Raw genomic sequence first — 26,185 nt, forward strand, 5'->3', positions numbered from 1 at the left:
TCTGTTCCAGTTATAATTGTGTTCTGTCTCTTTGCTTTGTCTCTCAAGGTTATTCCCACATATTATCTCAGACACAGTACATACCTTCCAGTCTCTATTTGAAGATATTTAATTTTCATGCAACAGCAAGATCCACCATCTGAGAGTTTATTCTCATTTTGAGTTTGGATCTCCTTCCTTGTGAATTTAATTTACCTGTTTTCTAAATTTCTTCACTGTCTCTTTTTTTGAACTAGACCTGGACATAATACTCCATATGGAGCATGGTACAGTTCAGTAGGAAAATTATTTTCTATGATCCAGACTCTATGTTCCTATTAATCTTCTTCAAGATAGCATTTGTCTTTTTTACAGCTTTATCACAGTGCTAGTTGATGTTTAATTTGTGGTTGGCAAGATTACATTGATCCTTTTCATAGATATTATTACAATGTTTTGTCCATGTCTTATATTTTTTCTACTCAGATGTAGAACTTCAAAATTCTCCCTGATAAATTCTATTATTTCATCTCACCACTCTTTTCAAGCCCTTGCAAAGGTGGCCATATCCCTTACTTCACCGAAAGTTCTTTACTTGATAGTATCCCGTTTGAAGAGCTCAGTTTAAATAAATATAAAGAGATATTTGAGAGTCATCATCCAAGTTAGCCCTGGATGGTAGGCTGTGCAGCTATATAAAGTCTTTCCCCCTTACGATGAAGCATTGATTTAAACTGCACTTATAATTTCTAAAATTAGTATCAGTATGTATAAAGTGCCATGTGTAAATGTGGTGAAAATTTGCATCATCCTTTGTCTTTTAAAAAATTGCTTGGTAGTACAAAAATAACTTTCACTTTAATCTTGCTTCAAGATTTCATAAATTACAATGATGCAGATGAAGGCTGATAAGGCAGCCAATGGACAGAGAATGTGGTGACAAAGTGAAATAAGATAGGAAATGGGAAGCAAGGGAAACCTCAAGTAAGGCATATGAAGAGCTGGAGACCTGGGAAACAGCTGGAGACCTGGGAAACAGTGAGTTGGGAAACCAGCAGTGAGCAAGGCGGAGCGTAAATATGACTAGGCAAAGAAGATTGAGGACTGAGGCTGGGAAGAGACACATTGCATACACATCAAATTGTTGTGCTTCTATTTATTTAGTGGCATGCCCTCTTTTTAGATGACTACACTGACAGCTTTCATGGTGAAAGGGGGAGCTGAACCTAAATCTTTATCTTAGTCACTATACCATAATGTCGTGATGGGAACCTATGGCACGTGTGCCACAGATGGCACACAGAACCATATCAGTGGGCACGCAAGCGTTGCTCTAGCTCAGCTGCAGCATGCATGCGCACACTGGACAGCTGATTTTTGAGCCTTCTGGACCCACCAGAAGTCAAAAAACAAGCTGTTTTCGGCTTCCGGGGAGATGGGAAAGTCCATTTACGCCCTCCTAAAAAGCCTCTGGAGCCTGGGGAGAGCGAAAAACAGCCCTTCCCGTCCCACTGGAAGTTGGCAAATGGGCTGTTTCCAGCTTCCAGAGGGCCTCTGGGAGGGTGGGGAGGGCCGTTTTTGCCCTCCAAGAGAGCCTGGGGAGGGTGAAATACGGGCCTAGCCGAGCCTCGGGAAGGCGAAAATCCACCATGCCATCACATGCCAAAAACAGGGGGAGTGGGGCACATTGAATTATGGGTGTAGGCACACATGTGCATGACACCCCCCCACCCCCCCACCCTGCTCTCCCCTGGTTTTGGTACGCCATGGAAAAAAGGTTAGCCATCATCGCCATAATGCAATGACCTTCTTTTATTCCACCTGGAAATCAAAATTATGTTATGTCTCAATTATTATTAAAATCAGGGATTCAGATATTTTTAATAACTAATGCAACTTCAATAAACATGTTCATTTGTTTATTTTTATTTTATTTATTTATTTCGTCAAGCATGTATTTTATGATAGATACAAGTGTAAACATAATTATAAATACATGTAAAGAATACGAATAAAAGAAAACATTAGGATAGGAACGGTAGGCACGCTGGTGCACTTATGCACGGACTTGTAGTCCAAGATAACTATAAAAAGCTCTTTTGTTTATCTCCAATCAAACTTACTTTTCCCAATCAGATATTTTTAATGTATTTTGGAGTCCAATTCTTTAATTTTTTTCTTATCGTGACTAGTTCATACTTCTGCAGACTTAGGTGGCACCAGATTAGGAAGTCAGAGTTAAGTGAAGCTAAATTAATATCAGGACATACTTAGTTTTCTCAATTTGTTTAAAGGAAACATGAATAATTTTGTCTTCTGTGCCTAGATTGTCCAGACAGATCTGTTCTGTCCTATCAAACTGAAAAGCTAAATGAACTTTTACAAAAACAAGGCTAGTGAAAGAATTAAATATCTATTCAATGTGGGAAATCATTGTGCTTAGAAAAACAGAATGCTTGGAGCTGCCAGAAAAGATTTTATATTGTAAGAATGGATTGTCACGGGACAGCAGATTTTATTTATAGTGATTTGCCTATGTTTATCTTTCACTTTGCATTAAGGGCAGAAGCTTCTTAGAATAATTTACCAGAGGATATTTCAAAAATATATACTTAGAATTTGGAATAATAACTATTAATATTAGCATCCATTATACATATAATCTGCCATATGTTATCCTATTAATTGAACAATTTTCTGGTCAGCTGCAACTTCTATAATCCAGATGAAGCTTTACAATCTAACTGCACACAAAGGAAATATGTACTTTTCTGTTAATTTAGATAATCTTGGGAAACCATCACTAATTTATCTATTGTCCTAGTAGTTTATTAAGCCATGAAATACAGATATGTGGCAACTGCTATAATGTTTGGAAATAGATGTGGAAACTGTACATCTGTTGGGTACATTTTGATTGGAGAATAATGTGATGGAAATTCTACTGCATAATAGGCTTGGTTTTAACTATAAAAGCTGTGGAAATTATATTTATCTCTTTTTCCCTGAAGATCTGGCAAGAAAGAAAGACTTTGTGAACATAGTAATTTCATTATGAAATATATCCAACTGGAGATATTGCCTTTGAAAAAAATGAAAAGAACTATTTGCTACATTGAATCAACTCTTAACAGGTAAAAGAGATTCATATCATTAAATAAATAACACAAAATTACATAACACTTTTCCTGTTTCAAAATAAAATAAATGCCTTCACATAAAGGATTTCATATTTTAGAATGTATACCAAGCTTGCATGTCATATGAAATTGTTTTTTAACTCTCCTTTTTTTAAAAAAATCATTTAAAAACTAACATCAAACATCCTTTAGATACAAGGATTAGAATTGTACAATTTTGTGGATTCCAGCCCAAGACTGCCAGCAGATTTTGACTGATAATTTAGATTTTTTTTTCTAGTAGGTTGCCTGTGCCATTTATTGCCTAACATGGAAAAATGTGTGTGTGTGTGGGGGGGGACAAACAGTTTAAATGGTTTTTTGCTAGGTATTAAGCACTACTTTTCCGCAGTTCAGGAACCTGGTTAGAAAAAAATATTGGCAAGCAAGTCATTTCCTTATTTACACCAGTGGTGGGTTGTCCCCGGTTTGGTCCAGTTCTTGTGAACCGGTAGTAAAACCAGGGGAGAGGCTCCGCTCTCCTACCTGGATGTCATCATAGAAGATCTGCGCATGCGCAGAAGCTCAGTGCACGCACGGGTGAAGTGAGCGCATGCTTGTGATCCTGTTGTGAACTGGTAACAAAGGTAAGTAGAACCCATCCCTGATCTACACTATCATAATATATCATAATATCATAAATATCATATTTTGAACTTAATTTTGTCAATAAATTATACCTATCCCACTAAACCAGAAATGCCAGTAAGAAATTATCTGAGTTACAAAAGTATTTAATGAGTTTCATCAAGTCTTGTTTTGATTCATTCTTTGACATCAGCCATCGACTTGCTTCTTGGGCTCTGATATAACCTTCATGTTTCTCATGTGTATACCCGCCACTTGCTGCCTCCGTAACCTGTGTGATCCTATATTCATGCGCTTAATCGATAGAGAGATCCTTTATAACACCATCACCCAGTGAAATGAGATGCTCACCAATTGAAACTCTGGCGGATGAAGGATCAATGTCAAGTTCTGTTGCACTGTCTAGCATGTTACCAATTTTACCTGCCCATTTATTCTTAGACAAGGTCTTCTCATCAATTTTGTGATTAAATGTCGTAGGCATAACTCATTCATGTAGTAGTGGGTTCCACTTACCTTCGCTACCGGTTCAGAATTGTGAGGACATGCATGTGTGCGCTTGCTTCACTCGCACACAGCGCTTCCGCACATGAACAGAACCTTCTGAGCATGCGCAGAGCATCTGTGATGACATCTGGGTGAGTGAGCGGAGCTCCTGCTGCCACCACTACCGGTTCGCCCGAACTGGGGTGAACTGGTAGAAACCCATCACTGGGGTGCACACAGCAACCAGATCAACTTTCAGACAAGCTTGAAAGGCACCACCTTCACAGCCAGCATTAACATTTAGACTAGATAATCTCCTCCAATAACCTTCAAGCTTTTTTAAATGCCTTTCTTGTTCATGAAATACACCAGATTATTGGCAATCGCTTGAGCAGGCTTTCCTGTTTTTGAGCCTTTCTCTAGAGTGAATTGATAAAGATATCTTTCACCCAGCTCAACTGCACACAAAATAATGTTCTTCTTTGATGGTACTGATGATAATTGCTGGTCAGAACTGTTTGATTTCTGCATAACTTTAGTTGTATCTATATGACCATAGCAGAAGATGTATTCTATTTCACCCTTCTTAAGTGAACTCATTAAATTCTTGATTTAAGCAGTTCAAAGTTTTTCTCTGGCTCTCTTCACTTTATTGTGGTCAACTACAAGTCTCTTATCTTCTTTGGTGATCAAGCCAGCATCTATGAAGGTGATGGTGTAAAGGCAGCAGTGGCAAGTAGACCAATATCATATCTTATGCTCTGTATAGGGACATTTGTTATTTCTTATATATTGTATTTTGTCTTTTCTTTTGAAGTATAGGGGACATTTGATTGGTCTAAGGCCTCTTCATAACCATCACATTCGTTTTCATTTTCATCATAAGAGATAATTGCTACATTTGTCAGTATCAAAATTTCTGTAATATTTTTCTACTTGCCACTTTTGCCTTTGCATTGATTGTTTCTGCTTGGGCATATCTGGCAAACCAGTCTGATGCAATCCAAAAGAACCAGTCTTGTTTCTCTAACCTTTAACAAAAGCAAATGCCTTCCATGGTATCTTAGACTCCATAAGGTAGATATAGATACAAAGAACTTCTTTTTTGCAGCCAGCAGGGCAGCCGAATTTGGCACACAGAACAATTTGACACTTGCAGTTAAGGATGTCAAACAGTTTGCCAAGTTTCACAGTGAAAGTCTCTTTGACATCTAGCTTTCCTCTACCAAGAGATATATTTTTGGCTTGATCCCAAAAGAGGAATTCTCTTTGATCTTGTTCAAGATTATCACTCATGAATTTATAATGGGTCACAAAGGAACTGTTCGCTCATTCCCACTTTTCAAGCATTTTTGGATATATGTCTCTTGCAAGACTGGCTGCAGAGTAGTTTTCTAGCATCATCACTACTTTGTTCTCTTAACAGTAGGCTATATCTAAGAATGTCTTGTATTCTTGTTGGGAGTTCAGACAGCAACACGTTTTTGCTAGTCCCAGTTAGGTTGCTAGTCTCAGTTAGGTTGTTCATATGAGTGAATGTTCCCATCTTCTTTTTTAAAAAGCCATTACAGATCAGTTTTCACACTCACAGAAACAAGGCCAGCAGTACTAACACTCTCAGACAAAATAACATGTAACAAAAGAGAGAACTAAATCTGTAAAATGAAATAGACAAAATTTTAAAAACTTGTGACATTTATGTACTTACTTACCAAGCACATCTAAATTATATTAAAGTAATCAAAATATTTTTACAATCCCCAAGGCATGTCACAAATTTTGAGCACCCCTAATGTTTGGAAATTGAAAGTGGAAAATTTTGACATGCCCTATGTGGTCAGCATCATATACCAATGAGATGGGCAGCTATATAAATTTGATAAATAAATAAATAGCTATCCAGAAAAAATATCCCAGACAACAGTAAAAACTCAGTCCCAGATTGCCAGTTCTGTTCCTGTTTCATAAATGTCTCAACAAACTTTGAGGTAATCAAGTTTTTCTTTTCATTTGATAAATAAAGAAAAAAACAAAAATGGAATAGATTTTCCTGGAAGATTAATAGCTGTTGAACCATAAACTAATTCCTAGGCTAGGTTCAATAAATGATTCACTTCACCATAGCTGAAGTGCCAACTTTAGAACAAAGCATGATTGCAGATTATGGTTGACAATATGGTTTAACAAGTTATTCCAGTGTTAATTTATAAATAATGAGGCATTTACACAAATGCCAAACTTGGTGAATAGATTATTTGTGGCTTGGTAAATTGTTTAATTCAACCTGTTTGTCTAGTTCATATTTCAATATTACATGAACTCAAACAATAGAACAAGATAAAATAAAGTTCATCTGGGTCTTTTTTTCTGTGCTGGGAATTACATGATTTGTTTTCACTATGGCCTAATTCATTTATGTGCTGGACCCTAACTAAATGAACAATTGTATTGCTGTTTGTGTGGGATGCTGAACCATGGTTCTTCCATTTATTATTTGCATAACACACTAACTATACTTGCTAATTTATCCCAGCAAAATATGAACTAACCAAACACAAGAATGAATAGGATTATAGCATGGGTTTCTGCTTTTTCTTTCATTTGTTTAGCTAATGAAACAGAAGCAGGAACAAACTTAGAGGTGCATGGCAACATTTTGAAAATTTCATGGTTATATTGGGATCTAAAGATAGTTCCAGAGTCAGGCCAAAAGCATTTTAATGTAGCCAGCCTTACCCTGTTCAATGCTACATATCCAATTAACTATGCCGGATAAATAGAAGAATCTCATAGGAGTTATTTCTTTTTGGCTAGTTTATTCTAGCTCCCCAAAATTTGTGATGTTCAATATTTGACTTGGAAATAAGTTTTGGATTTTAGTGAGACTGACTTCTAATAGCTATGATTATAAAAGTTTAACAAAACAGAGTTTCAGAAAGTCTAGGCACGATCAATATTTTAAGAAAGCTGAAATTATGTTCCAGAAGGGGTGGTTTTGTTTTTTTGTGGTTTTTTTTTGAGTTCTAAAAATGATAATGAACATGAATAGATAGGAAAAACAATTAGAAGGTAAATGAGTAACAGGAAGCAAGGAATTGTTTAAGCTGAAAGGAAAGAAAACTCTCAAGCAAATTACTGACTTACACATGGAAAAGTACCAGGAGTAAGATATTGATTTTAGAAAGAGAAGTAATGTATAGAATAGTTGCAATTCAATAGCATTAAAGAAAATTATATAGTACTTTTCTAGATAATTTACCAACTTGTTATACTCAATGAATAACTGCATGTATATGACATTGCTATTCATTTTAAACTGCCTAGATATGTTTTCCTGATTCTTTTATTAATGTCATGCTATTTAAATTTGTATCATTTAGCTTGATGTTACATGCATCCAACCAGTGTGGTTTGTTAATCATGACTTATTCAAGAAATTATACTTAACAAAGCAAGAATTACTGTCACAATCTAGTACACTCCAAGCTGCATCTATTATATAGAAATAAAATAATTTTATCATTCTTGAATGAATATGCCTACACCGTAATACAGTCCTGTAAGGGTTACATGTTTGTCTGGAAGAATGTAGAGACCACTAGATGGCGCCAAAAAATTCTGTACAGAAAGTTAATTCTTCCATTTAGTGTATTGCAGTTAGAGAAAATATGAGATAGCATAACCTTCATGCCATGCACTTAGAATTTGTATTCAGTGAAGCTTAATTACAGGAAAGTAGGTACAGTTTCATGCTGCTTAAATGGTGTTTGTGTATTTCTATAGCCACCATGTCAATCAATGATTCTTGGCATTTACAATTCAAAAACTGAATTTCTTGATATTTATCTCTTGGCCCAAATAACATTAGGTAACATTAGGTAAAAAATGATAGGCTACTTGTAGCTTCAGGAATTGGATACATTGTGTTAATCATTGTTACATATAGTGCAAATAGTTATTATGGAGTTTATGAGGTATGGTGTTAGGATTAGAGACATTCAATCTGTATTCAGCTATAGTTTTTAGTGATAGGGCTATAGCAGTAGTGGGTTGCTACCGTTTCAGCCAGGATTGAGCAAACTGGTAGAAGTGGTGGTGGGAGGCTCTGCCCACTCTCCCGGACATCTCTGTGCATGTGCAGAAGGGTCAAGTGTCCATGCCGGTAGCGACGGGATTTGAAACCTGTCGCTACCGGCAAACTACTGGGCTACAGACTTACTTTGTAATAATCTGAAACTTTGATAGATAGCTAATAATAACAACAACAACAACAACAACAACAACAACAACAACAACAAAAATGATATTTGGCTAACTTTGTTTCTATCTAGTGGTCCTTCAAGTTTTTATAAACCAGATACAATAGTCCAGTCTATGGATAACAATCTCCCTATAAAATTTACATTACAATATCAGCATAACAAAATGAGATAAGTCTTTGATGGGCATCATCATGATCTCCAAAATAAAAGTAGGATTTTTTAAATTAGGGTAACTTTGAAAATGATAATTTTAAAATATTTAAAACTTCCTCTGCACGTTGGGATCAGTTTTGAACAGTCACTAAACAGAGCAGTTATTAAGCAAGGTCTGTTTGTATATTACTGCAAAGGTGCTATAAACTTTAGCCTTAAAATCCAGACAAAAGAAGTGATAGCAAACATACTTTATGTACCTACATGATATATGTTTGTAGTTTTGAGATGGCATAGGATATAAACCTGAAAGGATGACAGAATAAAGTAAACATAAACAGTATTTAGGGTTGTTCTGGTTATCATAATGTATTTCAGTTTCAGAATAGAGGTAGTCCTTGATTTACAGCTACAATTGAGTCCAAAATTTATGTTGCTAAGTGAGATGTTGTTATATGAATTTTGCCTCATTTTATGACCTTTCTTGCCACAGCTGATAAGTAATTAATCATTGCAATTGCTAAGTTAGTAACACAGTTGTTAAGTGAAATCTGGCCTCCCTATTGACTTTGCTTCTCAGAAGGTTGCAAAAAGTGATCTGATGACCCTGGGACACTGCAACCGTCATAAATATAAGTCAATTGCCAAGCATCTGAATTTTGATCCATGACCATGGGAGTGCTGCAACAGTCAAATGAAAAATGTTTATAAGGTGTTTTTTTTGTGTGCCATTGTAACCGCCCTGAGTCCTATGGGAGATGGTGCGGTATATAAGTTTAATAAATAAATAAAATAAATAACCTAGAACGGTCATTAAATGAACTGTTGTAAGGAGAAATATTTGGAGCTCTCTGAGTTTGACTGTTTCTTGAAGATGTTTCATTACCCAAACTAGGTAACATCATCAGCATCAACGTTACCTAGTTTGGGTAATGAAACATCTGCAAGGAAATAAGCAAGTTTGGAGAGCACCAAGGACCTCTCATGTCAACCCTGAGCTACAAATATTTTCCATTATTGGAACTTTTGTAAGTTGAGGACTAGCTGTTTATGAGCACAGTTTCATCCACTCAACTTTTTCCTCATAACACAAAAATGTGGCTGCCATTTAATATGATTGAATGGAGACAGAGGTGGGTAACTTGGTGGATTGTGTTACTGTAACATGTCTTCAAATGCCCCAGAAGGTTGTTCTGAGTATAGTTGTCCTGAGATGTCAATCCCAAAGTCAGGTGGAAATAATAATAATAATAATAATAATAATAATAATAATAATAATAATAATAATAATAATAATAATAATAATAATAATAATAATAATAATTTAATTTATAGGCCGCCCTTCTCCCGAAGGACTCAGGGCGGTTTACAGCCACTATAAAAACAAAAAACAACACATACAATGCTAAAAACAACCCTTAAAAAACTTATTCAAATAGCCAATTTAAAATACAGTAAAACAAATAAGCTTATAAACTTTTAAAATCAAACACCAGTTTCAGGAACTGACATCTGTCTGACAAAAGAGGTGCCTGATTGGGTAACAAAGATTATCTACTTCTGATAAATGTTATCCAGAGTTTTGGGAATGACACCAAATTTCCAGTTAAGCACCACTTATGTAATTGTTACTCAATCAGAGCAATATCCAGTCATGATATCTATTTATGACTCATTTTCCTTCAGACAAATAGAGCAGCAGCAACATGTAGCCACCACTCATGGAAGGATCCATTCTTAGCCTGGGTATGATGTGGAGCTTGTGATACTACTGTGAGGCCCATGAAGCACAGAAGAAAAAAAATGCAGCAGCGGAAAGTGGAGTAGGAAAGTAAAAGATCTGGACTTGGCCTGGGAAGGAAAAGTGGAAACAATAGAGAAGAACCCTTTTCCCTGTTTCTTATTTGTCCACTGACGTAGAAGTTTTGTGAGGAAGGTTAGAAGTGAGAAAGAGATGCAGGCAGGCTGCAGAGGTATTCATGACTCATGAAAGAAGTTCTATGAGGTCCATGTTCCTCAAGCCAGGCACAAAAATCCCTTGCTGTGGGAAGATGTAGTAATTCTGATAGCCAAAGTAGACATGGCCACTTAGCTTGGGGCTTCATGATTCAATAGGAGGGGACAAGTTCTATAGTGGACCAGTTAGAGAAGTGCAAGTTATTGGAGGAGATCTTTCTGGTTCCTCCTGTGTGGAACCACATTTTCCATTTTAAATGGAAAAATATTTTCTTGCTATACTCTTGGATGTAGCTTCAGCTTCTTTCCAACAGCTGCTATTAGCTCAGGGAGTGCACCTTAGCCAAGATCTCATCTGGAAAAATAACACATCCCGGGTGGTTAGAAAGGCTCAACAGAGACTTCCTTAGGGTCTTGTGGAAAATCAGGGTAAACAATGGCTAATGACTTCCTTCTACCAGTCCACGATAGAGACCACCCTCACATATTGTGCGGTATAGTATGCTGGCTTAACAGCCGTGGACAGGAAGGCATTATAGAGGGGGATGAGCGCAGCACAAAAAAAATCATGGACTATCCCCAACCCCACTGGATGAAATCGCCAGGTCCTGCTGTCTCAGCAGAGTGAGAAAAATCCTTATGGATGATTCACACCAGGGGTGAAAAGCTCCCAGTTTGGACCGGATCACCTGATCTGGTAATGATGGCAGCGGGTGGTTCGGAGAACTGGTATCAAAAATCCCTGTCATCCCCCCCCCCACATGCCCAGCTAAGTTGTGCGATCATCAAAGGTTTTCAGCCGAAAAATGCTTTTAAAAGTAAAAAAAAAGCCTCTGATGAGCTTGCGGCTCAGCTGGGATCATCAGAGCCTTTTAAAAGCATTTTTTCTACAACCTCTTTGGCCAAAAAAAAAATGATTTTAAAAGGCTCCTCTGGCAAGCCCAGCTGAATTGCCTGATCATCAGACGCTTTTCTTTTCTTTTAAAGGCAAAAAATTGCTTTTAAAAGAAAAGAAAAGCCTCTGACGATCAGGCAACTCAGGTGGGATTGCAGAGCCTTTTAAAAGCATTTTTCTATGACCTCTTTGGCTGAAGAGGTTGTAGAAAAAATACTTTTAAAAGTAAAAAAAAAAAAGTTGTCCATGCCCACCAAGTCACATTACAACCCCGCCAAGCCACACCCACAGAACCGGTAGTAACAAATTTTACATTTCACCACTGATTCACACCCTGGACAGCATTTCTTTACTCTCCTACCATCGGGCAGGAGATACAGAAACATAGCCAGCCGAACAAATAGCTTTTATCCATGGGCTGTCACAATCAGGTTTAATGTGATAGGCTTACAGTGCAAGTGCAACGTGCAACATGATATATATATATATATATATATATATATATATATATATATATATATATATATATATGTGTGTGTGTGTGTGTGTGTGTGTGTGTGTGTGTGTGTGTGTGTATGTATGTATGTATGTATGTATGTATGTATGTGTGTATATATATATATATATATTTGTTTTCTGAGGTTTTCGCGGGTGTTTGTATGTAGGTCTTTTGTTATTCGGGTTTTCTCCCGCGTAAAATTGGAAGTGTCTTGGCGACATTTGAAGTCTCATTTGTCATCTTGCTCCCAGAAGCACGAAGCTGAAGCCTGAAGATGACGAATGAGACTTCGTCGAAACGTCGCCAAGACACTTCCAATTTTACGTGGGAGAAAACCCGAATAACCAAAGACGTACATATATATATATATGCATACATACATACACACACACACACACATGTATGTGGAAATGTGTGCTAGTTTATTACTTATTTGGGTTTAGAGATTTCTTTTTTTATTTATTGCTTTATTGAGATGTATTCTGCGTTCTTGGGTGGCCTGCACAACGGGAGGTGCATTCAATTTTGTTGTACACATGTTGTGCGTTGACAATAAACATTTGAATGAAAGGATATACACTCAATAAAATGTAAGAGTTTATCATGGAGCTGGCCAAAGGTGTGAATGAATCCCTGGAAGATTACAAATGATTAAATCTCCTTGGTTTCTTCTATTATTATTATTATTATTATTATTATTATTATTATTATTATTATTATTATTATTATTATTATTATTATTATTATTATGCTTTCAACTTTTCCTGTTCTTACTATTTCTGTTCATCTAGAAGAGAGTTGGTGTAGTTTAGAAATCAACATGTGGGATTGACATTGGGAATTATTAGTCTCAAATCCTGTGGAAGCTCACCGACTCTCACTCTACTCTTTCACACTCCAGATTATTCAAGAGTAATTTTTGTGATGACAAATGGGAAGAAGAAGCACTAAGAACATTGTCTCCAGTGCCTACAGGTGGAATATAAATGGATATTAGATATTTTGAAAGATTACTTGAATTTTCAAGGATGAAATGTTATGTCATCCTCAAGTTGTTGCCAACCACTTCCCCCTCCCTAGTAATGTCCTTTTTGCTTAATTTTTTCATTGGAGCTGATTACATACTACAGCAGTAGCAGTCAACCTGGTCCTACTGCCCACCAGTAGGCGTTCCAGCTTTCATGGTGGGCGGTAGGAGTTTTGTACGATACTGAAGCACTTTCCTTTTTTTTAATTTAATTGACTTTTAAAAAAATCATAGCATTATTTAAAAACATTTTCATTAGGTTTTCATAATTTATGCTATGTATGCAAAGTATAAATAAAAAGATATATTTAACTACAGTAAGTTGTTTTATAAAGACTTATTCTGCCAAACTTCGCGAAAGTCCTACATAAAGTATTTGGTAAGTAATTATTATTATATGCTTTAATTTGCTGCAACTCTGCTTTTTAAATTTTATAAAGTAAAGTTACTTCCCTACTTTATAAATCACCATTACTGTGGAACTGGTGGGCGGCTAAAAATTTTTACTACAAAAGTGAGCGATAGATATGAAAAGGTTGACTACCCCTGTATTACAGTGTTTGCGACCTGCCTTGGATTTTCAGGAAAGATTGTGGGGTGATTTTAGCCATCTATTTTCTGGTGCTTCAGAGAGGCTTTCATATATGAATTGATGATATTCATGCAAAATGTTGTCAAGTGGAAAATTTAGGTCTTTAGAATGATACTATCTAAGATTTTATCTGTTTACCAATTTTGAAAATCATTTTTAAGGCTCTGGTATTCCTATTCTTTTCTTTTATGTACACTGAGAGCATATGCACCAAGACAAATTCCTTGTGTGTCCAATCACACTTGGCCAATAAAATTCTATTCTATTCTATTCTATTCTATTCTATTCTATTCTATTCTATTCTATTCTATTCTATTCTAATAAGCCTCTACTTATTCTTCCAATCTCCATTTGGCAAATTGAATTCATTGCCCTCTGTTATACACACTTGCGCTTCAAAAAACCTAATGGGGTTTGAGCTATACCTCTATAAACTATAAACTAGGAACCAGAGATCACTTACACTTTAGTGTGGTCAACTGTGTGACCAGTATGGGAAACTCTTTATTATTTTGGAACACGTGATTATCCATAATGCAGCTTCTAATGAAGGTGTAAAGGAAGGAACATAAATAAAATATTCCTTTACACCTAGTTCTTTTATTTTGGTTTAGTTTTGCTATAGCAGATCTGAGCTGCGAAAATCCAAACCATTAGTATTACAATTTTCTGTACAGCATGCTGTCTTCTGATGTCAACCCAGATCTGGTGACCTCGCACAAAACACGGCACTAGTTATTGACGAGTTATTGAAGATTTGAAGCCTATTTCGAAGCCGGGAAGCCCGTTTCACTTTAAAGAAGGGCGTGCGCCACGGGTTAAAAAGTGGGCAGGCTGATTGTTTTGCGCCCGCCTTTCCTTTCAGCAATGGAGCTATAATAGGTTAAAAGAGCTGCTGTCGGCTTTTCTCCCCCAGAATTCGAGATCGTTTGAAACTGGTGAGTGAAGTCGATTAGATTGATACACTGGAATTATAGGAATGAGGCTCTTATAAATTAGCGCAGCCAGCCGACATAGGAGAACAACCGGCATGGAATAACACCCGGGAAGGAAGGGAATGGCAGGCTCTGCTTGGACTGCAGATGCTGATTGGATCCGCTCCGGTTGTGCTGCCTTTCGCAGATCTGTGACAGGCGGAACTATTCCCAAGCACAGGATCGCCTCCGCGCGGCTAGGAAAAACCTGGTGCGAGATATGCGGAATTGCTGTGTTTTAATTTAGAAAAGGAACGCCGCTGCGGTTTTCTTTCCAGTTTGACTGGAAAGGCCTTCCAGAGTTAGGAATTACTTTCTCAGAACTGGGTTTTATTATGGAACAACGAGGAGTCGTTTTCCTTCCTTTCCTCCTGGGTGGAAGCCCCGAGAGAGCCCTGAAAGAGGCCTGGATCAAATAGAGAAAACATGATTCGATTTATTCAGAACAAACGTATTGGACATTGACCACGATAAGCCTATTGTTCTACTAAAATTCCATTGAGATCAGTGGGGATTTTCTAATAAATACGGTTGTTTACAGCACCAGATGGATGAATGGGGTAAAAGAAGGCCTGTGACAGTCAAAGGGGGAACTGTCAATCTCTAAATTTAGGAGTGGCTATGTTTTAATAGCCCTTGTGACAGGAAACAAGATTTGCAGAAGTTGTGTAAGATTGAAAGGTCTCCTTGTATAGCTGACTTATTATATACCAGTTTAAATTTATAAACAACCTGTTTTAGTAAGTAAAGAAAAATAAATATATAAAGTAATTTCCCCCCTTCATCACAAGAAATATAAACAATTTTACTAACTTATTACTTCTCTTAAAATACAATAAATGATCACTCTTTCTTATATGCCATTTCTTATCTATAAGCAAAAACTTTTTTACTTTGTTCTGATGTCAGCCAAAGTCCATTAAGAATTATCTGAGATAACATCTATTTTAATCTCAATCAATAAGCCCACTTTTTATTCCTTCTTGTTACTTCTAACAATCTTGATCTTTCAAATTATCTATATTTTTTTTAACTTGCCTTTGTTACTTTATAGGTAACTCAGTATAATGTACGTATCTAATATTCCTTGCTCCTTTTATTTTCCACAACAACAATCCTGTGAGGTAGATTGGGCTAGAGAAAATGATTGGCCCAAAGTCATCCAGAAGCTTTCATGCCTAAGACTGGACTAAAACACACAATGTCCTGTTTCTGGAACAGCAAATTGGTGCTCTCGCACATGTTCTAGAACTTGATTTCATTTTTTTCTTTGTTTCTTTTAATAAAATTATTTAAAGCTTTAACAAGCCTCTTATATAAATTCTATAAAGCACGGATGCCGAACTCAATGCATCACGTTGCGTCATATTGCCATCATGTGATGTTTCATGACATTTTTCCCATTTGCAGAGATAGGGTGGGCTTGGCCTGCGCGTGACACCTCCAGCCTGAGGGCCGCCACTTTGAAACCTCTGCTATAAAAAAAAAGTATGCAGGTCACGTCTGGTTTCTTATTTGCATATCCATTTCAATTATGAAGATGTAATTAGTTTATTTTATATGTACAATGTAAAAACTTTCTTACAGTCTGTCATTTTAAAATTCATTTTCAAATCGGCCTGAATCATGTCTTGTAATTCCTTTTCCACAACATCTTTTAACTGTCTATCTACAGAGGTGCACACTTCTAACATTTTTTGCATTCATTGTCAAAAATGTCCTTTATTATGTCCAGTGCTAAAATATTTTGCTTTATTCTGCCTTTGTTAGTTGAATTTGAGTGTTTTCCTTAATTAGCTTTTAATTCCTTCTAGTTTCCAATTTATAAAGCCTTTTTAGTTTTTTTTTTAAAGAATTCAATACAAAAGTATTTTCTATGGAAAGATTTTTTTATATAATAATTCCAAAATCTTATTTCAAATTTATCTGGATGTTTGTATTTCTATTTGTAACAATTCTTGAAAGTTGTTACATTGTACATATAAAATAAACTAATTGCATCTTCCCACCAAAGGTTGTCCCTATTTTTCTACTTGCATTTTTTACATGCTTTTGAGTTGCTAGATTGGCATAAGCTGGGACAAGTAACGGGAGCTCACCCCATTACGCGGCAATAGGGATTCGAACCGCTGAGCTGCCGACCTTTTGATCGACAAGCTCAGCGTCTTACCCATTAAGCCACCGCTTCCCTGTAATTGGTAAAAAGATGATATTAAAAGTTATCAATGACTGCTTTCCATGTTGTGCCACATACAACTAATCCAGGATCAAGAGTTCTCTGGCCCCAATAAGATATTATTCTTTTACCAGATTTGAAAGAGCAAAGGCATATTTTTAAATAACTAATTCTATGAAAAAATTGTTTTCCTGTGGTTTGTCATACATTCATATGAAATTGTACACTTGTAAATTATTGCTTAAGTTGCATTAATTTACAATAAAGAAATATGACTGTAAAAAAATCAACAATAGAATTTAGTGTGTAAGATTGTTGAGTAATTTTTCCAATTTCTTTAAAAGTCTTTTAACCCAAAGAAATAACTATCTGGTATTATTAAATATCACAATCCTTAGTGACACTTTTTAAATACTATATAGGAAGGTTATATAAAGTTGTTCTAGTAGATTGTATTGCCACTTGTAGATTATACATTGTTGATAATTCGATATAATACTTGAAAATTGGGTGTATATACAGTATTGCACTGAACTGTAATGTGGTTTGTTTGACTTAGCCTATTATATAAACTAACTTGCTTTCATTGGTCAAATGTGGTTTATTCATATTAGTTGCAGTCATACATCGCACTACTTGCAAACCAATGTATATTATATACATATTGCCAGAATCCAGATAAAAATTTCTTAGCACAATAGCACAGTTAATAAATTATCAGGGAGATTCTGATTCAAATCCAACAGGTCTTATATAGGGAAAATTTAAAATAGGCTAATTAGCACCTCAAGTGAATTGAACTACATTACATACGATTGGTATGTGTTGAAGATGAATGATTGGGAAGAGTTGAAGTTGTAATCCAAAACCTCTAAAACATACCAGAATTGGGAAAACAAATACCTGGTAAACAAATGCTTTCTTTTATTCTCTTCAGTATATTTCTGCATATAATTGTTTACATCTGTATACAACTGCACCATTGAAATAAATCGTTACAGAAATAGAAATAGTAGTCTCAAAAAAAGATGCATGTATTTCAAATTCCCCTTAGACTTTTGAAATATTATAGACAATTCAAGCTGTATTGACTTGCCAAATATTATGGTAAGATTATCTCTTATTTCACTTGTTATAGTAGCATATCCAATCAAAGAATGACAGATACAAAAGCAGAAATGATGGTGCTATTTATTTTAAAAAAATCTTTGCCCTGCCATCATAATTAGTAAACTAGGCTCAAACATTCCTGTTTAGCTACAATTATCAAATTCTTGGGTATAGAGATATCTTTGAAAACCAGCAGATGCTTAATAAGGAACAGAAATGGATAGATACTGAAAAAGAAAAAAATAGAGGGGAAGGCAAGGGGAAAGCAACAGTGTATGCGAAACGGAGACTATAGGACCATGCATTCTGTTCAAACTATTACAAGGTTTCCTGCCATTGATTGCTTGATATTAATATCATCTTTGAAATAGCATGATTACAAAATACAAAGCCTATGTTTTGACAAGAAAAACAAAGATCCCAGATAGATGTAAGCCACTAGAGGGAGTACCACTGATTTACAGTATGATAAGAACTTAGGCTTCCTTCCATGATAGTTTTTATATATTAGCCAAAAGTTTCATTCAGTTTATTTGGGTAGCCCTATGCTTCACTGGGGTGGGGGGGGGAAAGCAGAATGATCAAACTGACTGATATGTGTATACTTCTCTTACATTAGCCTTTCCCAATAGAGTACCTTTCAAATGTTTTCCGTGATCTACTCAGTATCTAGCACATCTGGCAAGCATCAGGTTGAGAAAAATTACTACATTTTTGTTTCGATAATTTAGCACATGTGAATTGATCTAAAGGCCATGCAGGAAGAGAAACATTAAATAATCATGTAGTTTTAAAATGTTATCAGTGTTGTGCCTAAAACTGAAGAGTTATACACATCTGCTTATTAATGGTGTTTTTGACTGTGGCATGAAAAAAGCATGCTTCTTACATTTTGTTCTCTTTCATAACTTCTTCTTCCTCACCTCAGCAAATCTGAAAGATTTCTATATTTGGTGGAAAAATAATCTAGATTAACGGCAAGCAAAATGCAATTTTAAACAATCTTGAAATACTGTGATAAAAACTGATTCCTTCTTTAGTTTCTTTATCATAAAAATAATCTCTCTTTGTTCGATATACACACTGGGTACTTTGAGACCTTGTGGCAATAAATCCATTTGGTGAGCTCTCCTTGCTTATATATACCGTATATACTCGAATATAAGCCGATCCGAGTATAAGCCGAGGTCCCCAATTTTACCCCAAAAACTGGGGTAAACTGGGGACTCGAGTATAAGCCGAGGGTGGGAAATGAGGCACCTACCGGTTGGGGAAACCCTCCCTCCCTCAGCTGAGAAGGCTGGCGGCTCCCCCGCCCCGCCCTCTCACTGCACTGGCAGGGCTTCCCCGCGCTAATGCAAAAGCCCGTCCGGTAAAATGTGAAAAAAAGAAAAAAAAAAAACTCGAGTATAAGCCGTATAGACCCGAGTATAAGCCGAGGGGACGTTTTTCAGCACAAAAAACGTGCTGAAAAACTCGGCTTATACTCGAGTATATACGGTAAATGGGCTGCAACAGATGCTTTCAGACTTCATTAGACAAAGACAGAATATAATAGAATTCCAGGTTTGCACCACTTCTTTAGAAGCCAACGAAAATAGTAAAATTGTAAAGTAAAATATATAGAAACATTGGCAGCTGGACTAAGCATCAGCACTGTCCACTATTACATTTAATGACAAAAGTTAAAAGTGATCTACATTGTCTAATTGCTTGATTAGGACTGCTGTGTAGGACTGAATTGTAGGCATTGAATCCATGGAGTTTTCATATGTTCACTATCTTGATTTATTTGTAAAAATACTAAAGGCAGATAAATTAATTAATTTCTCATCTCACTTCTGCAGTTCACTGTCTTTTCCAGCACATCTTCCCAGATGCAGGCCATATCAAGAAGGGTCTACTAATGAAAATCTTGAAAGGGCATGGAAATAGTTTTTTAGCCTAATAGATGACTCTAGAAAAGACATAACTGGGGTGCCATTTAGTTTAGCTGCTTATTAATCCCATTTTAAAAAATCGTGGTAGCTTGATATCATTGCCTATTCTATCACAGCCAGTGATAAATTATTATAATACATTATCAATATGCCTATGTGACTGATTGGAACTGGAATTAATGTCTTAATACACCTTTAGCACCATCATTTCTGCTTTTGTATCTGTCATTCTTTGATTGGATATGCTACTATAACATATGAGATAAGAGATAATCTTACCATAATATTTGACAAGTCAATACAGCTTGAATTGTCTATAATATTTCAAAACTCTAAGGGGAATTTGAAATACATGCCTCTTTTTTTGAGACTACTCTTTCTATTTCTGTAACAATTTATTCCAATGGTACAGTTGTATACAGAGGTAAACAATTATATGCAGAAATATACTGAAGAGAATAAAAGAAATAATTTGTTTACCAATTCTTAAATTACCAAATTATTTGTTTTCCCAATTGAACTAAAACTGATATGTTTTAGAGGTTTTGGATTACAACTTCAACTCTTCCCAATCATTCATCTTCAACACATACCAATCGCATGTAATGTAGTTCAATTCACTTGAGGTGCTAATTAGCCTACCTTAAATTTTCCCTATATAATACCTGTAATTAATGTTGTTTATTGAATCAACATTTGAATTTACACATTATAATTATGTTTTGCTTACTCATGGTTTATTAAATAAGCCACATATTACTGGGTGAATACTAGACAACATCTTCAATCTAGTTTACAAACTACATGAGGGAGATCATGAACTCACTAAGTCCAGACATACAAGGTTTCATATGAGTACCCACCTTCTTCATTATAGTTTTGCTGATTACTGTTGTGATTTCAGCTAGGGGTTCAACCCAGCTTTCTCTCCAAGACCTGATTAATTTTCACACCAATATGTTATCTCAAGCTTTTTTATTACATATGGTGCTTATTACTGGTTACCTCTATAATTACAAACATAAATCTCTATACAGTACATGGAAGGTAGAATTCTCATGTAAATTTATATTTAAGAATATGGTTTTCATTTTTTTTTTGATATGGCAGTAGATCAAGCTAGTTGAACCCTTATTTGAAGTCTGAATGATAAATCTCAAGAGTTGTCCTCAATGAATATTTCAATGGACTCAAAACTTGGAATAATTTAAACTGTAAAGTCTCCTTAGAGCAGCTGTTCTCAACCTGTGGGTTGGGACCCCGTTGGGGGTTGAATGACAATTTGCCAGGGGTCGCCTAAGACCATCGGAAATATGGGAAGAATACTTGCGAGTCGAAGAATCGCGCTCCAATGGTTGACTCCACAAGCCAGCTGCAGGCTCTTCAAATTGCTAGCCGAATTCGGCTTCAGGCACGATGAATTAAAAAAGAGAGAAATCTTTGGTCTGATGTCTCCCTCTCAAGCCAGCTGCAATCACTCCCAATCGCTAGCCTAATTTGGCTTCAGATGCGATAAACTTAATAGGGGATGAGTCTGATGTCGTGTCCCACTCCTCCGCTGACGGCCGGGTCGGGGAAGTCCGTATCAGGCGTGCCTCTGCAGCTCTGCCAAAGTTCTAACAAAGTTCTCAAGGCAGGTAGGAGACCAGGAAGTGACTTCAGCAATCCAAGGTAGACTTTGCCTGACTCAGAGAATGCCAGAAAGCAGATCCTTTATATAGGCCATGGGGTGTGGCTCCATGACTCAGCACTTATCCAGGCCTGCCCCTCCCTTCCTTCTGTTGATGCCGCCTATCAATTCTCCTGAAGCGAGGGTTGCTCCAGGCTCCAGCTGTTGGTAATTGACCTTCCTCAGGCTCACATGCTGTGGGGGAGGGGGAGGGGTCTAGTTGCTCCGTTTGTCTGGGCATGGAGCCAGGGCTGGGGGCTGGAAGCACTTCTTCTTCCTCGGCCTGTCTGGGCATGGAGCCAGGGCTGGGGGCTGGAGACACTTCTTCTTCCTCGGCCTGTCTGGGCATGGTGCCAGGGCTGGGGCCTGGAGGCATGCCAGGACATTCCTCAGCGTTTGGAAGGAGATAAGAAGGGCCCGGCTGCAGGGAAAGCGAACGAGACACAACATCTCTGCTTTAATGCCTCCGTCCTCAAGGCAATCACAAGCAGTTCAGATTGCTAGCCAATACGGCTTCAGGCGTGAAATAATTTTACAGTTGGGGTCGCCATATTGTGGCGACGAAAACGAAAATAATTTTACAGTTGGGGTCGCCATATCATGGGGAATTGTATTAAAGGGGTCACCACATCATGGGGAATTGTATTAAAGGGGTCGCAGCACTATAAAGGTTGAGAACCACTGCCTTAGAGTTTTACCGCTAGAGAGGTTGTAGAAACGTGTTGTTTGTCATGTTTTCTTTGGAGAGTTTTGTTTGATCTACAATCTGGGATTTGTTGATGATCTATTTAGGGAGCCAAAAAATTCCAGTTCTGTCAGTACAACAGTGGATCCTGAAGGGTTGCATACAAAGGCAAGAGAATATGCAGTCTTATTGCATTTACTGAAGAGCACTATTGTACCAACCTTAACAATACCTCTGAGTAACACATCCATAGTTGAAACCAGAGAACGAGAGCTGAAATATAATATTTAATCTTAAAGTAAAGGTATTCAAAACTATAGGAAAACTCTCTGGAGAAGAAATGCCTTTCTTGACTTTGTGGAATCACTAACAAAGCCTTGAAAATGATCTATAGAATGAAACAGATGCTTGCACATGTGGAGTGAGAAGAAGGTTAACTTGTTTAGGCTTCATAGTACTGCCATTTATATTTATATTTGATACAGAAATGGATAGGGAGAGAAATCACAGTGTTGTAGCACAATATAATTACAATAGTTCCTTGAACTTTTTTTTTGACTAGATAAAGTTTGATAATTTTCATTGTGGCTGTACTAATATAATAACCATAATTCAAGTGCAAGATTTAGTCACAATTACATCTTAACTGTTACTGATACAGATAGTCCTCGCTGAATAACCACTTCTTCAGCAGCCATTCAAAGTTATAATAGCACTGAATGAGGGGGACTTAAGACAACTCCTCATAGTTGTCCACACAATCATGTGATTGTGAGTCAGGTGCTTAGCAACTGGCTCACAATTATGATATTTCAGCATCCTGAATTGCATTATCAATATTTGCAACATTCACTGCTGACTTCTAACAAACAAAGTCAATGGGAAATTCAGCAGGAGGTCACAAATGGTCATCACTTGACTGTAAGATACTGTAATTATGTGAGAATCATCTAACTATTGTTAACTGGGATTGCCATCATAACTCAGTGCAGTATTGTAGAATTGGCCCTTATGACCATGTTGCTTAGCAACAAACTTGCCAGTCCCAATTACCATTGTTAAGTGAGAGCTACATGTAGGACAAGAAAGGGAAGTAACTCTGTGGTAAATTTCACATTCCATCCTGGAATATGGTTGTCATGACTGGCATGACTGGATTGTTTCAACAAGACCACTGTAGCCAATTTTCATTTTTAATTAGTGCTTTATTTGATTCCTTTCAAGGTAATCAAGTGAAAAGATGTGCAGGATAACAACGGCTTTACTGGCTTTGCTAAGCTTGAGTTTCTCCTTAGAATTAAGTAGCTGCCATGTACGATGGAGTGCCATGGGGAGTATTTTTAGAAGACTAAAATATGCTTTGCCAGCACAAGGAGATCCTGGACAACCACTATTTCTAACACCTTACATCGAAAGTGGTAAAACTGAGGAAGGTAAAATTGATTTATAAAGATGACATTTTTAAAAACTTAAACCATGCAAAAAGATAATATTTCCAGTGACTCCAGTTTTTCTGCAGTGTCTGCACATAATGAATCTTAAGACTGTGCAAAGGATTCCCAAGAGAAGTTTTGTAAAATGCACTTTTTGTTGGATTGCTCAAGCAGCTGTGATTTTTTCAAGTTCCCCCCTTTTGTTCCCAGTTGCGCCTGCATAAAAGTACATGTATAACCACTACACCTTTTTTCAATTGCCATTTGTTTGTTTGTTTATATTTATCCCTATTAAAATCAAGTGGTTACAACTTGGTAAGATTTTAGAAAGTATTTTAAACTTTGCATTATGTTTGACTGGAACTTTACATAAACGTAGTTGAATTAGAGGAATATATCTTACATTTATTCTCTTTCTATCATTGTTTGGATTGTGGACCACCCAGGTCCATAGAGTAAAAATGCAGTCAGGTTTCCAGTTGTCATGGTCTTCTTTTTTTAAAGAAGAATTTGCCACAGGTCGTATTACAGTCTGGATATCTGCATGGATACAAGTTGAAGAAAACAAAAACTTTTGAATGTATTGTGTTTCCAGTTGCCAAGTTATAATAATGTTTTACAGGAAATTCAAAGAACTGGAATCCTTTGTCACTTTTCATAAGTAGGGGGGACTGATGCAAACTTTTTTTTTTTTGTTTACATTTATACCCCGCCCTTCTCCGAAGACTCAGGGCGGCTTACAATGTACAACTTACTGTTGTTCCAACCGTTAAATGAATTTTTCCCATCTTAAAGCTTTAAATTAATATTGCAAAGCCAGCATTGTGTGATCGATGTAATTGAGACTTCCCATGGAAAGGAGGATATAAACTTTCTTACTGTTGTCATATCAATCTGAACCAGTATACTTACTGGCAAATTAATAGAAGTTGGGCTTTTTTATTCATTTTTTCTTTCTTGTAACTAAACAAGCATATATATTTTTTGAAATCCATCATTATAGCAAAAAAGGTATATTTATAAACAATCCAGATCCTACTAATACTTAAATGAAGCTGAGTACCTCAGTATGTTTATGCCAGTTTTTCACTGTTGCTTCTTAATTAGAAAAAGTGGTAAAAAATTTAAATAATAATAAAAAATTAAAATAATTTTTTATTTTTAAAAATTAAATATTTTTTTCTGGGTAATTGTGTAAACATTAGAGTAATTGGGTCCAAACCTGCAGGCCTCATGTGGCCCTGGACAGCTGGTAATGTGGCCCCATAAGATAATTTTAAAAATGTTAAAAGATAAAGGAAGTTTGTTTTTTATATAGGGAACATCATATATGTTTTATACGTGACCCATTACAATTCTTGTTCACTCAATGTGGTCCAGACAAGCCAAGCAACCATACATTAGAATTATTGGACTGTTGAAAATGTTAAACTTTGTATGCACAAGTCAGATATATTGTATATATTCAGATTCTTGAATTCTTGTCCAATCCTTCATTTAAACAAATAATAATGATTTATCGTTCTTTCAAAGGAAGGCAACTAAGCCTAGTGGAACATCTTCCAGGACCTAATGTGAAGAGTTATTCAGGCTATCTGACAGTCAACAAGACTTACAATAGCAACCTTTTCTTCTGGTTCTTTCCTGCTCAGGTGGGTACAGTATATTTTAAACCTTTTGGAACTAGAAGATGAGATTAGAAAGGCAGTTGCCCTCTGTAGTGTAGGTACATCTGATATTAAAGCTCATAGAGTGCTAAAAAGAAACAGTAAATCATCATTTATCATTTTTAGACAAATGATTCTCTTGTTACAATTTTTTAGATTATCTCTGTATTACTGTACTGTATGTTGCTATGAATAGATTTATATCAGAAAGGAAGTCCTGGGCTACTATATGTTAGTATGTTAAAGGCTGGGAAAATAATGCACCTCAATTATTTTGATACATACACACACTGATGATGCATAAACAAAATAAAATTTGAATGTAATATTGGGATAATTTAAAAGATGACCTCAGATTTACTGTATAATTTTTTAACTGAAAGAGTGATGTGAGATACCTTCCCCACCCCCATGTATATTGGAAAGGTGCATTTATAAAGTATCTTGAAATTGTTTCCTGATTAGATGCATAATGACGATCTGTTGTTTAATTATGGATATTTGAGATCAAAAATGGTAATGGGAATGATGTATATATTCAAAGATACAAATAATAAATACTACAAATAGCTGATTATTGTGCTATAATATAAGCCATGATTTATAAAATCATGGTAACTGAGATTCACATATATTGCTAAATCAAAATCAAACAAGCCATCATATAGCTTGGTACCCATGTGTGAATCCAGCCATCGATGACTACTTGCAAAAGTGAATGAATTACTATGAGTTTATGCCAGCAAGCATGAAATATTTTACATTTCTTAAAGGCGTATTAGCATGCTGCAAATTCTAAGGCTCCTTGGGATATGTGAAAATATAGTTTTGAACAAGAATACCAGTACAAGTTAAAACATGAATTGTTCTGTTAATGATGTAGCTGTAATCTCAGGTGGTATCATGATGGTGGCT

The 26,185-nt window shown here is 36.2% G+C and overlaps 1 protein-coding gene across 1 annotated transcript in view; it reads left to right on the forward strand.

Annotated features, from left to right (window-relative positions):
• Positions 1–14,434: 14,434 nt before the first annotated feature.
• The window catches only part of CPVL (carboxypeptidase vitellogenic like), a 44,528-nt gene continuing 32,777 nt past the window's right edge, over positions 14,435–26,185 (forward strand). Inside the window, exons 1-3 of the mRNA XM_058181169.1 lie at positions 14,435–14,554; positions 23,395–23,603; positions 25,137–25,255. Coding sequence (XP_058037152.1) covers positions 23,411–23,603; positions 25,137–25,255 — 312 coding nt within the window. The 5' untranslated portion in view covers positions 14,435–14,554; positions 23,395–23,410. The remainder of the gene's footprint in view (positions 14,555–23,394; positions 23,604–25,136; positions 25,256–26,185) is intronic.

The sequence above is a fragment of the Ahaetulla prasina genome, chromosome 4, assembly GCF_028640845.1.
Source record: "Ahaetulla prasina isolate Xishuangbanna chromosome 4, ASM2864084v1, whole genome shotgun sequence".
In the NCBI taxonomy this organism is placed as follows: domain Eukaryota; kingdom Metazoa; phylum Chordata; class Lepidosauria; order Squamata; family Colubridae; genus Ahaetulla; species Ahaetulla prasina.